Source organism: Phodopus roborovskii, unplaced genomic scaffold (assembly GCF_943737965.1).
Source record: "Phodopus roborovskii unplaced genomic scaffold, PHOROB, whole genome shotgun sequence".
Taxonomy (NCBI): domain Eukaryota; kingdom Metazoa; phylum Chordata; class Mammalia; order Rodentia; family Cricetidae; genus Phodopus; species Phodopus roborovskii.
The window spans coordinates 1,556,963-1,570,110 of NW_026126755.1; the positions used below are offsets into that span (position 1 = coordinate 1,556,963).

General features: G+C 42.3%; 1 protein-coding gene across 1 annotated transcript; it reads left to right on the plus strand.

The window, feature by feature from the left end:
* Window positions 1-3,481: 3,481 nt before the first annotated feature.
* LOC127214557 (ATP synthase F(0) complex subunit C2, mitochondrial) lies at window positions 3,482-4,130 on the plus strand. Its single transcript, XM_051174936.1, has one exon. The coding sequence runs from the start codon at window positions 3,545-3,547 to the stop codon at window positions 3,968-3,970; it is 426 nt and encodes a 141-aa protein (XP_051030893.1). The 5' UTR covers window positions 3,482-3,544; the 3' UTR covers window positions 3,971-4,130.
* The last annotated feature ends 9,018 nt before the right edge of the window (window positions 4,131-13,148 follow it).

Sequence of the window (13,148 nt, forward strand, 5' to 3'; positions counted from 1 at the left end):
GGAAATTCCCTTTGCCTCTAATATCTTGCTGAGAATGCCTACAGATGTTTCTGGAAGTTTTAGACACTATTCCACTCTCCCGTGTCTGGCAGTCTGACCATTCACCATGGCTGGAATGCTTCTGTATTTTTCCTTCTTGCCCCTCAGAGTGAAGAGTATAGACTCTGTAGATTCTCTGATAATTTCTGTTTTGAATGTGTTAACATTTGTTATTCCCCGTAGTCATCTCAACTTGTTTCTTAGTTTGTTTCTGGTACTGGAGACTGAACCCAGTGTGTGTGCTAAGTACATACTCCACCCCCAACCAGATCTGAGTCGGTTAGTGTTTTTATGTTGAGTTACTGTGGTTTTGCCCTTTGAGGTTTTCAACCTGGATTGTGTATGTGTGACTGTTCGTGTGTGTATATCTGGAATCTCTAGATAACCTATAAATGCCTTAATATGTGACATAAGAAAAGGGCAATTGAAATTCTGATTTCATTTATTTTCAAAGAAAACTTATCTCCTTACCACTACCAATTGAGACTGTTTTGTTTCTAAAACAGGTGTCAATTGTGACCCTATCTCAACTGCTTCCCATATTGAGGGAAAAAATAATTCCTGTTTCACTTTCACACTACTTAAAAGCTTACATCATCCCAAAGAGAATGATGATGAGTCAATTTGAGGTCGCCTGATAAAACACTTCACCATGCTTCCTCCCTGTGTGTCCCAGACACTATGGGACATGCTGCTCCCACTGTGCGAGGGGGGAGGCACATCCACTCTACTGATTGGGTCCACAGGGCCAAAGGCAATGTGTATCACTGAGCCTGCTTTGTCTTCTTTTCTTGCAAGAGGCAATGTCAACTGGAGAGGCGTTTGCCCCAGCGGAAGAAAAAGTCCTGTGCAGAGTGCATTTCAACCACAAGCTAAATAGATTAAAAACAGAAGTAGAGAATGGTGACTAGGCTTAAGAAACCTTTGTGTGTTTCAGAACGGTGAATGATGAGATAAAAATCAATTCCACCCCAAGCTCATTCTAATGTATTATTTTAAACAAGAGGAAAAGTCATCAGTGCTTCCTGTTAAAGGACTCCATCTGTTGCTGTGCCAGCAAGGAGTGGCCTCTGTGAGTTCCACTCTGCACTCTGTGGCAGCAGCCTAAAGTTTGGGTTCAGCTTTATTTCTGCTTATTTGCCTTCCTAACACTGGCCTTACAGGTATACTTTTACCATATTTCAGGCAGAGTGCACCAGGCTATAAATATTATCCCTCATGGTCTATTTGCAACATGTTTTTAAAATGTTCCCTAAGGAGTTAGCTGTGACTTTGACAATTGTAGGCTTCAGAACTTGAATGTGAAAAGTCCCTAGTAAAGTTGTAACTGGACATTTGAATTCATGGCAGGTAGCTATGAAATCTACGGTAAGAGGATAATTACAGGGGAAAAAATTAGATGGAAAACCTTTTGGGAGGCTTGCCAGCCAAGTCCTATGCTGGGCATCCTATTCATACCATCAACTCCTCAGCCACTCCCATAGCTCTCAGTGTAGTCAGACTCAAGAGGCACAGGAACCACCCAGATTGTAACCGCCTGCTCTGAGAATGGCAGAGGAGAGACGCCCAGCCTGACTTGAACATCCTCTGTGCTTCCTGTGTGGTTTTGCTTTTTGGGAGACAGTGCTCTTCACCAGAACCCAGCAGTAAAGAAAGGAGAAATTCTGAGTCCTGCAGACAGGCTTTCAAATGCCCTTTGCAGTGTTCACAAACTGCTTAAACCACGCACTGCTATGTAAGAATGTGACCTGAACTATAAGCTAAACATGGGCTCCTTTATACAGCATTCAGTAGCACTGAACCTATATCCGAGGTGGTTAAAATAAATGAGATACAATCCTTAGTTGTAAAAGAACAAAAAAGTTGGAATACAGACAGATTTAAAGGGTGGGGCAAGCCATTTACTTTCATCAGATTATCTGATAAACCAAGTAATATATTCACCTTGTCAAATTGTCCCATTTTTTTAAAGAAAACTGAATGTATTCAAATATTGCCTTCAACAAAATAATAAAAAATAATAAAATAATAAACAGTAATCATAAAAGGATACCTATGGTGCTTCAGACAGAAGAGAATTTACACCAGGCAGCTAAATAAATTCCTAAAATTCCATTTCAGAGTTTCACCCTTCAGTCACCAACTCCAAAGTGTACACTGTGTGGCAGGCAGAGAGTGAAGCACCCCATACACACCCCCGGGTTAGGGGGTTAATGCAGAAGAATTAGTCCCCTGAGAGAGCCTTTTGTTCCAGTGATGGGGTTTTCCAAAGGAATTTGTTGGAATAACTTCAGACTGAGGGGGAGGGGGAAGAAAAGGAGGAGGCAGAGGGAGGAGAGAGGGAGAGAGGGAGAGAGAGAGAGAGAGAAGTGGTACAAGCAGACTAAGACTTCAATTCACCAGGCTGGGGGAAGGGCAACAGTTTAAGCAGTGGGGTGCTTACTTTCCAGGCCTGCAGACAGGCACAGCCTACTAAGTGCCCTTATTCTTTATTAATTATCTTTATACTCCCCTCAGATGATTGACTTTGGGTAACAAAATTCAAATATATTACTTCATTCTGATGATTCCCTCCTCCCAGAATCCAAAGTCTTTGACTTTGGCTTTCATTTTCCTCTTCCTTTAGCTTTGATTAGAGGTGATTTTTTAGCATTTCTAGATCTTTTTCTAGGAACTTAAGATCAGCCAGCCCCTCCCTCCTGCTGCCATATGTGAATGCATACATGTCATAGCAGTTGGCATAGTGTGATGTCAATCCAGATTGTAACAGCAGGACCTCTGGACTCTGCTAAGGTCTTTTTGCATGGACTAATAGATGGATCTCCTTTTAGGATCCCATAGGCTGCTTCATGTGGAGCAAATGCCCCTCCATACACCACAGTGGCGTCCCTGCAGTGCTGTGTGATCCTTGCCCACAGCAGAGCATCAAGAAAAACTGTCAGTGGCCCTGAGGCTGTTCAGACCCACAGTGGCCACAGACAAATGTGGAGTGATTTGTGTATTTTGAACTTCCAGTGCAGGGATACTTAACAAAATTAGAAGCCATGTGAAACAGGTCATGTTGTGTGTCTTTTATGTGTGAGTTCTGAGACCAGATGGAGAAAAGGTAATATCTCTAGTGGCAGCATCCCATCTTGCAGTGGGTTGACTTTTAAAGACCTCGGTAAGAGTTAGTTTGAATTTATAAAGTGAGTTTTTCTTTCATTTGCTCTCAGCTACATCGACTTTCAAGTACGATAGTACACATCACAGTTTTCATTTTATGTCTTATCTGTTCCTCCATAAAATGCAAGAGATCAAGCTGTAAACTGTTGATTCACTCCCAACATTTGTCATTAAAATCAACCACAGGTTATGCAAGCACAGGTTGCTCACGACAACAACCCACATCGACAGACCCTCCAGAAACTGGCCAAAAGGATGGGCTTAAGAAGATATGTCATGCCCCTCTCTGTCTTCTCTACCCTGGGAGCAGCTCTCCTGCCTTGGCCCCTCACCCCTGAAAATGTATGCCTGCTCCAAGTTCATCTCCACCCGCTCCTTGATCAGGAGCACCTCTCAGCTGCTGAGTCGTCCCCTGTCTGCAGTGGAGTTGAACCGACCACAGACTTGGACAGATGAGGGCTTCAGCAGCTTGGCAGCCCCTCGTCCTCTGACCTCACTCATCCCTAGCCGCAGCTTCCAAACCAGCGTCATTTCCAGGGACATTGACACAGCCGCCAAGTTCATTGGGGCTGGGGCTGCTACAGTTGGGGTGGCTGGCTCTGGGGCTGGCATTGGAACTGTTTTTGGGAGCCTCATCATTGGTTATGCCAGGAACCCTTCTCTGAAGCAGCAGCTCTTCTCCTACGCGATTCTGGGCTTTGCCCTCTCAGAAGCCATGGGGCTCTTCTGCCTGATGGTGGCCTTTCTCATTCTCTTCGCCATGTGAAGCAGCTGTCTCCACTTCCACCTCCCATAGTTCTTTCGTGTCCGGTCTGCCCTGTATGTTCCTTTTCCTGTACCTCCCCAGGAAGTCTGGGGAAAGTGTTTGGCTCAGGGTTTGACAGAGAGAAGACAAATAAATACTGTATTAATAAGAAAAAAAAAAAAGAAGATATGTCATACAGGTGAGCATCATGTATCAGGAGATGCAAATCAGTCTGCCTCCCCCGACTCTGGGTGTGTGTACTATTCTTTTGTGACAAAACCTCAGATGCCTTGGCCTACTTTAGCTATCTTCCACTCCAAGCCTGCTTTCTAAAAACTTGTGTGATAAAGCTTTTCCTGGGAAGATGCAACACATATGTCCACTCTCTATGCACAAAAGTATAGAAACCACCCAAGTTAGACTTGGTGAACCAGTGAGCTTTATTGACACTTACCAGGAATGTGGGTGAGGAGTCAATCACAGGAGCAAAAAATGACTCAAATACAGCTGCATCACCAAAGGCCACCTCAGCATGGGTGACAGACAGCTCACAAATGCTGGGAACCTGGACACACATCAGAGCCTGTAAACAGCACAACAGGGTTGGAAAGTGTCCTTTCCAGGGGCCTAGATTGGTCTAAACCTCTCCCAGCAGTTCAGCTTGCTTGTTCCTGCTTCTTCCAGGAAGAGAGACTGGTCTGGTGTTACGCTCAGCTTCTATTGTTTACTCTGACAGGGAGAGTCCTAGTGAATCCAGTTAGTTTCAGGGACTTCCTAAATAGATTTTGAGTTGTTTACCTTCCTCCTGAAAAAGCTTCCTGCAGGATGGAATGTTTTTATCTCAGAGGAAACTGTTATAAGACTGACTGACATTGGCTTCCCTGGAATAGCCTACCATTTGTCAGTGATTCTGATTGTCTTTGCTCAACAGAGCTCTGAAATCCATGTGCTGAGAAATACTACAGTTCCAAGCCAAATCTGGTTCTGAGCTCTCCTCTCCACTCTCTGCCCCTCCCCTCCCTGCCCTGCCCCAACCTCTTTCTGCCCAACCACCATAGGATGACAGTGGCCTTTACTAAAGACCCATGGAAAAGGACCAAAGCTAGAGAAGAATGATGTGCAGCCAAACACTATGTACTGCCTGCATTACAATCTGTTCCACTAATTGGGCAAAGGTCCAGAGATTTAAATAAGAGACAAGACAGCAGGTCATTTGTGCAAAAGGAATGCCACAATGCCATTTATTGAGGGGAAGGAGCCGGCTTATATACTGACTCACAGCACCGTGGAAGACTACCCAGGGTCAAGAGTGCAAGATTTCAGGCTTAGTTCTTCCCCAGAAGATGTGTGGTAGCAAAACAGGAAGAGGACCAATAACAACTCTGGGGCAAGATGTTCCACCCACAGCTTCAAGCTTGCTCAAGGTGCCTTGGGAGTCCATACAGGGCCCTACAGTACTGTACTGTAGAATTCATGGGTGGCAATTCAGTGAAAATGTTGGGATTTGCAGAAGGAAGCCATAATAGATGATTTGGGGAAGAAAGGACAAGGTGACAAAACATGGGAAGAAGTGGAGCCCGGAGTTTTGGTTCTGGTACCAGGCAACTTTTGAGGGAGGTTTTTGTTTTTGTGTTTGTTCTTATTTTTAAGGGACATGACTGCAGTGTGGCCTATAACTAAATTCCAGAAACATTTTTACTAATTGCATATTGAGGACAGATACTGCCTGCTGGCAAGTGAAGAAAGCAGCCTAGAGACTGCAGCAGAGAAGCAGCAGAAAGGTCATTGCTGAATTAGAAGCCGGGGTTCTCCTGGGAAGGGCGCCTGTGTTAGGAACCCAGGCGTCAAAAGAAAGCCCACTGGCTATTGGGAGACAGACACTGTCACCTTTACTTGTGTTAGCCATGCAGTGTTGGTGATGATTGGTTGTGTGAACAGCACCTGAAAAGAGGAGCAGGGGTCAAGCCACAGAGCTAGTGCCTTGAAAACAGGTCCATATTCTACAAGCCTTGAATGAGTATAAGGACCAAAGGAGGGGCCTGAGGGAGAGAGCAGTGTCAACAAGGCTGTCTGGATGGAAGGAACAAGTCAGCACCCTGGATGGAGGAAGAAGACTGGTGAAACAGCAGAGGGCCTGAAGATGGATAACACCAAAGAGATGACCACCTGAGCCGAGTTGGTATGGAGTGGCCAGGGACGTGAAACATCATTTAAAAGAGTTAAGTTTTTATAAAAACCAATGACATTTTTTTAAACTTATTTTATATAACAAAGTCCATTTAAATGAAAACAAATATTTATAGACAATATTTGTGAATTTGGATGTCGTTCTTTCCAAACTACTTCCTGCTAATAGGGGATACGAAGAAGATTCAGAAATCCTGGCTGTAGTCTATAAGGCTGCTTTGTCCAGCTGTTTTGAATGTAGGATCACCTTGTACTCTGTTTCAGGCGGTCTGGCTTGATCAAACCACATTAGTCTGGAAGGAATCCACATCTTTTCATTTTCTGTGGAAACAAAAATAGAAATCCTTTTCCCCAGGAACTTGTCCTTGAAATTAAATTTTTGAGTCAAAGCATTTTTTTTAATTTATTATTTTATATGTCGATCCCAGGTCCCTCTCCCTCTCTACCTCCCTCCCTCCTTTACTCTCTCCCTCCTTCCCTCCCTTTTACCCTCTCTGCCCTCTCACATGCACTCTAACCACCCTCCCCTCCCATCCCCCACCCCAATTCCATATGTAGGGGAATGCCATCCAGTTGGGGTCATGTAGATCTGACAGGTCATGTGAAGTAGGGACTAGGGCTTCTCTCCTGTCTCTAGATTAAGGCAGTTATCCCTCCATGGAAGATGTGTTTGCAAAGTCCTTTTGTGCTCCAGGAATACATCCTGGCTCCACTGTCTGAGATCCCTTAGACTTCTCAGTCCTTCTGGCTGAGACCCATATTCAGGGGGGCTTGAGGCAGTCAAATGCTGGCTTCCTAGCTATCAGCCTGGTGGCCCGTTAGCTCCTCCTTGATCAGGTAAGCTGTCTCTATGTGTTTATGCTGCCTGGTCTTGTCCTCTCCCTCTGCATCTGAGTTCTACTTCGACTCAGTGTTTATGTATGGGTGTTTGCTTCTGTTTCCAACAGGCATTAGTTGAGGGCTCCATAGAGAAATTAGTTGTTGATCTCACTCTCCGGGAAGGGCATTTATGGTAGCCTTTCCACAGAAACTCAAATTGTTAGTTAGCAGCAGTCTTGTAGTTCTGTATACCTTTCTTTGTGGTCAATTTTATCTTCAAACCAATATTGGCTCCCTATTTTATGTCTCTCTCTCTCTCTCTCTGTCCTGTCTTCTGTTCCTAACCAGGCTCAATCTTCCTGGTCACACATGTTTTCCTTTCCTCCCCCTCGTTTTCACCTACTTAAGTCTCCATTCGCTGTCCCCCCCCCACTTCCAGTGAGCTCTGGGGGACTTGTCCATTACCAGTTCTGTGAGGGACTTTATATGAATCTCTTAGAATACACCTTGTATACTAGTTCCTCTGGTGGTATGAATTATAGGCTGGTGATCCTTTGATCTAGGTCTAAAATCCATATATGAGTGAGTACATACTGTGTTCCTCTTTTTGTGACTGGGTTACCTCATTCAGGATGGTTTCTTCAAGTGCCATCCACTTGCCTGCGAATTTCAAGATACCATTATTTTTTTCTGCAGAGTAGTATTCCATTGTGTAGATGTGCCACATCTTCATTAACCATTCTTCAATTGAGGGGCATATAGGTTGCTTCCAGGTTCTTGCTATTACAAATAGTGCTGCTATGAACATAGTTGAACAGATGTCTTTGTTGCATGGATGTGAATCCTTTGGGTATATGCCTAAGAGGGGGATTGCCGGGTCCTGTGGTAAACTAATTCCCATTTTCCTGAGGAACCGCCATACTGATCTCCAAAATGGCTGTATGAGTTTGCACTTCCACCAGCAGTGGAGGAGTGTTCCCCTTTCTCCACATCCTGTCCAACATGAGTCATCATTGGTGTTTCTAATTTTAGCCATTCTTGCAGGAGTAAGATGGTATCTCAAAGTTGTTTTGATTTGCATTTCCCCTGATAGCTAAGGATGTGGAGCATTTTCTTAAGTGTCTTTCAGCCTTTTTGATATCCTCTATTGCCCCGACCAGCGGGGCCTAGTTATTTGTGGGTCAAGGTGGGCTAGAACGTGAAAATAATGGGAGAGAAAGAAGGAACGAGACCAAGCATTCTTTGTCAAGGTCTAACTTTATTAGGCACAAAGAGGGGTTTTTTAAAGCAAAGCAGGGAGAAAATGGGGAGGGGTAACTGTGCTGACTCTGGGGCTCTGGTATTTTCCCAAGCCAAAAATATCAGACCCTAGATGTCTGCCTATCTCAGTTCCTGGCTTCTTACTTCATCTCAGTTCTGGGTTGAATGGAACAGACTGCTTTTTCAGCAGTTTTCTGTTCTACCAAGATAAGGCTCAATTAGAGTTTTAAGGTATAAGTTATTTTGCAAATGGATGTGACTCAAGGCGGGCTCCCAACACTCTATTGACAATTCTTTCTTCAGTTCTGTACATCATTTTTTAATAGGGTTATTTGGTATTTTGTTGACTAGTTTCTGGAGTTCTTTGTATATTTTGGAGATCAGCCCTTTGTCGGATATAGGATTGGTGAAAATCTTTTCCCAGTCTGTGGGCTGCCGTTTCGTCTTGTCCACTGTGTCATTTGCCTTACAGAAGCTACTAAGTTTGAAGAGGTCCCATTTATTAATTGTTTCTCTTAGTGTCTGTGCCCCTGGAGTTATGTTCAGGAAGCAGTCTCCTATACCAATTTGTTCATGGCAACAGACATGGGTCTATCTGCAGTCTTCTACATACCCTCATCCAATTGTGCCAGCACCATTTGTTGAAGATGCTGTCTTCACCCCATTGTATAATTTTAGCTGTTTTGTCGAAAATCAGGTGTTCATAGGTGAGTGGGTTAATATCAGGATTTTCAATTTGATTCCATTGGTCTACCTGTCTATTTTTATGCCAATACCAGGCTGTTTTCAGAACTATAGCTCTGTAGTAGAGCTTAAAGTCAGGAATGCTGATGCTTCCTGAAGTTCTTTTATTGTATAGGGTTGTTTTAGCTATCCTGGGTCTTTTGTTTCTCCATATAAAGTTAACTATTATCCTTTCAATGTCAGTGAAGAACTGTGGTGGGATTTTAATGGGGATTGCATTGAATCTGTAGATTGCTTTTGGCAAGATTGTCATTTTTACTATGTTTATCCTCCCTATCCAAGAGCATGGGAGATCTTTCCATTTTCTGGTATCTTCTTTAATTTCTTTCTTTAGAGCCATAAAGTTCTTATTATATAGGTCTTTTACTTGTTTGGTAAGCATTACACCAAGATACTTTATATTGCTTGTGGCTATTGTAAAGGATGTGGCTATTGTAAAGGATGATGTTTCTCTGATTTCTTTCTCTGTCTCTTTGTCGTCTGAAAAAGTAGGGCTACTGATTTTTTTGAGTTTATCTTGTATCCTGCTAGTTCCCTGGTAGAGTTTATTGGGTTGCTTATGTAAATTAGCATATCTTCTGCAAATAGAGACAGTTTGACTTCTTCCTTTCCAATTTGGATCCCCTTGATCTCCTTTTGTTGTCTTATAGCATTAGCTAGAACTTCTAGTACGATATTGAAGAGATATGGAGAGAGAGGACAGCCTTGTCTTGTTCCTGATTTTAGAGGAATTGGCTTAAGTTTCTCTCCATTCAGTTTGATGTTGGCAGTTGCTTTGCTGTATATTGCTCTTATTATGTTTAGGTATGTTCCTGTTATCCCTGACCTCTCCAAGTCCTTTATCATGAAAGGGTGTTGAATTTTATCAAAGGCTTTTTCCGCATCTAGGAGATAATCATATGGTTTTTCTTTTTCTGTTTGTTTATATGGTGATCACGTTGATAGATTTTCATATGTTAAACCATCCCTGCATTCCAGGTATGAAGCCTACTTGGTCATGGTGGATGATTTCTCTGATGTATTCTTGAATTCGGTTTGCCAGTATTTTATTGAGTATTTTTGCATCGATGTTCATCAGGGATATTGGTTTGTAGTTTTCTTTGTTAGTTGTGTCTTTGTGAGGCTTAGGTACCAAAGTTATTGTGGCCTTATAAAAAGAGTTTGGCAATGAACCTTCTGTTTCTATCTTGTGGAACAGTTTGAGGAATAGTGGTATTACTTCTTCCTTGAATGTCTGGTAGAATTCTGCAAAGAAGCCATCTGGCCCTGGACTTTTTTTGGTTGGAAGGCTTTCGATGACTGCTTCTATTTCATTGCGGGTTATAGGTCTATTTAAGTTGTTTGTCTGTTCTTGATTTAATTTTGGTAAGTGATAGTTACCGAAAAATTTGTCCATATCCTTTGAATTTTCAATTTTTGTGGAATACAGAATTTTCAAGGTATGACCTGAAAGTTGTCTGGATTTCCTCTGTGTCTGTTGTTATGTTCTGTTCCCCTTTTCGTTTCTGATTGTGTTAATTTGCATGTTCTGTCTCTGCTTTTTCATTAATTTGGATAAAGGTTTTTCTATCTTGTTGATTTTCTCAAAAAACCAACTCTTCGTTTGCATTGATTTTTTGTATTGTTTTCCTGGTTTCTATTTTGTTGATTTCAGCCCTCAAGTTGATTATTTCCTGGCGTCCACTCCTGCGGGGTGAATTCGCTTCTCTCTGTTCTAAGATTTTCAGTTGCGCTGTTAATTCTCTTATGTGACTATCCTCTATTTTCTTCATATGGGCACTTAGTGCAATGAACTTCCCTCATAGCACTGCTTTCAAGGAGTCCCATAAGTTTGGGTATGTTGTATCCTCATTCTCGTTGAATATTACAAAGTCCTTAATTTCTTTCTTTATTTCTTCTTTGACCCAGGAGTGGTGCAATTGCACATTGTTCAATTTCCATGAGTTTGCAGGTTTTCTACTATTTGTGTTGTTGTTGAATTCCAATTTTAAAGCATGATGGTCCGATAAGATACAGGGGACTATTCCTATTCTCTTGTATCTGTTGAGGTTTGTTATATCACGAAGTATGGGGTCGATTTTAGAGAAGGTTGCATGTGGAGCAGAGAAGAAGGTATATTCTTTTGTCTTTGGGTGGAATGTTCTATAGAAGTCTGTTAACCCCAGTTGAGACATAACTTCTGTTAATTCTTTTGTTTCTTTGTTGAGTTTCTGATTTGTGGTCCTGTCTAGTGTTGAGAGTGGTGTATTGAAGTCTCCCACTATAAGTGTGTGAGGTTTTATATGAGCTTTGAGTTTTAGTAGTGTTTCTTTTTACGAATGTGGGTGACTTTGTATTAGGGGCATAGATGTTCAGAACTGAGACTTTGTGGTGATGGATTTCTCCTGAGATGAATATGAAATGACCGTCTTCATCTCTTTTTGACTAATTTTGGTTTGAAGTCTAACTTGTTAGATATTAGGATAGCTACGCCTGCTTGCTTCTTATTTCCATTTGATTGGAAAATCTTTTCCCAACCCTTTACCCTGAGGTAATGTCTATCTTTGAAGCTTAGAAGTGTTTCTTGCATGCAGCAGAAGGATGGATTCTGTCTTCGTATCCATTCTGTTAGCCTGTGTCTTTTTATAGGTGAGTTAAGACCATTAATGTTGAGGGTGAGTAAGGACCATTGATTGTTGATGCTTGTTTGATTTAGGTTTGTTGTTGGAGGTGGTATTGTGAATATATTAGTTCTGCTTCACCTTTGGTTTCTGGTGTAGTTGGATTATCTGTTGCCTACATTTTGTGGGCTTAGTTACCTTCCTTGGGTTGGAGTTTTCCTTCCAATACTTTCTGTAGGGCTGGATTTGTAGATACATATTGGGAAAATCTGGTTTTGTCATTAAATATCTTGTTCTCTCCATCTATAGTGATTGAGAGTTTTGCTGTGTACAGTAGCCTGGCTGGCATCTGTGTTCTCTTAGTACTTTTAGAACATCTATCCAGGACCTTCTGGCCTTTAGGGTTTCCATGGAGAAGTCAGGTGTAATTTTGATAGGTCTGCCTTTATATGATACCTGTCCTTTTTCCTTCGTTGCTCTTAATATTCTTTCTTTATTCTGTATGCTAGGTGTTTTGATTATTCTATGTCGAGGGTCTTTTTTCTTAGGTCCAGCCTATTTGGGGTTCGGTATGCTTCTTGTACTTTCATGGGCATGTCCTTCTTCAGATTTGGAATGTTTTCCTCGATTTTGTTGAATATGTTTTCAGCACCTTTGAGCTGGGCTTCCTCACCTTCCTCTATGCCTATTATTCTTAGGTTTGGACTTTTCATGGTGTCCCCCATTTCCTGGATGTTTTGTGCTAAGGAATTTTTGGATTTATGATATTCTTTGGTCGATGAATCTATTTCTTCTAGTTTATCTTCTGCGCCTGAGATTCTCTCTTCTATCTCTTGAATTCTGTTGGTTATGCTTGTGTCCATAGTTGCCGATTTTTTGGCCAGTTTTTCTATTTCCAGCATTCCTTCAGTTTGTGTTGCCTTTATTTTCTCTACTTCAGTTTTCAAATCTTGAACTGTTTCCTTCACCTGCTTAATTGTTTTTTCTTGGCTTTCTGTATTTTCCTTAAGGAATTTGTTCATTTCTTCCACTTTTTTTTCTTTGTTATTCCCTCCATTTCTTTAAGGGATTTTCTCACATCTTCTTTGAGGGCCTCTATCATTTTTATGATGGTAATTTTTAAGTCATACCCTTCTGCTTCCTCTGCTTTGTTGTTGTGTTCCATTCTAGTTGGTGTAGATTCCCTAGCTTCTGGTGGTGTCATGCTTGTCTTTGTGTTGTTAGGTGTTCTCTTGTATTGCCTTCTTCCCATAGCTTCTTCCAGTAGGTGTTGGTGAGGTCTCCCCCTCTCTCTATGGTACTTCCCCGGTGGGCTTATGTGGGTCTGACATTCAATATCTGTGTCTCTGTGTGGTCCAAGCTCTCTAGGAGGTTTCTCCACAGACAGGGACCCAGGGATTGGGTCAAGGATGAGGATCCAGAACAAGATGCCAGCAGGTACTCACAGTGGTCCTCTGGCCAATAGCTGGCAGAAGAGGGCAAGGGCTGAGCTGGAACTTGAGAAGGTTTTGCAGGATAGTTGGATCTCACTGGAAACTGGTGCTCTCCAGCTGAGATCTCTTTCTTTGGCAGAGGCCAGGATTTGGGGG

Excerpts from the sequence above, each read along its gene's own strand:
- LOC127214557 (XM_051174936.1), top strand. The coding sequence starts at position 3,545 with ATGTATGCCTGCTCCAAGTTCATCTCCACCCGCTCCTTGATCAGGAGC.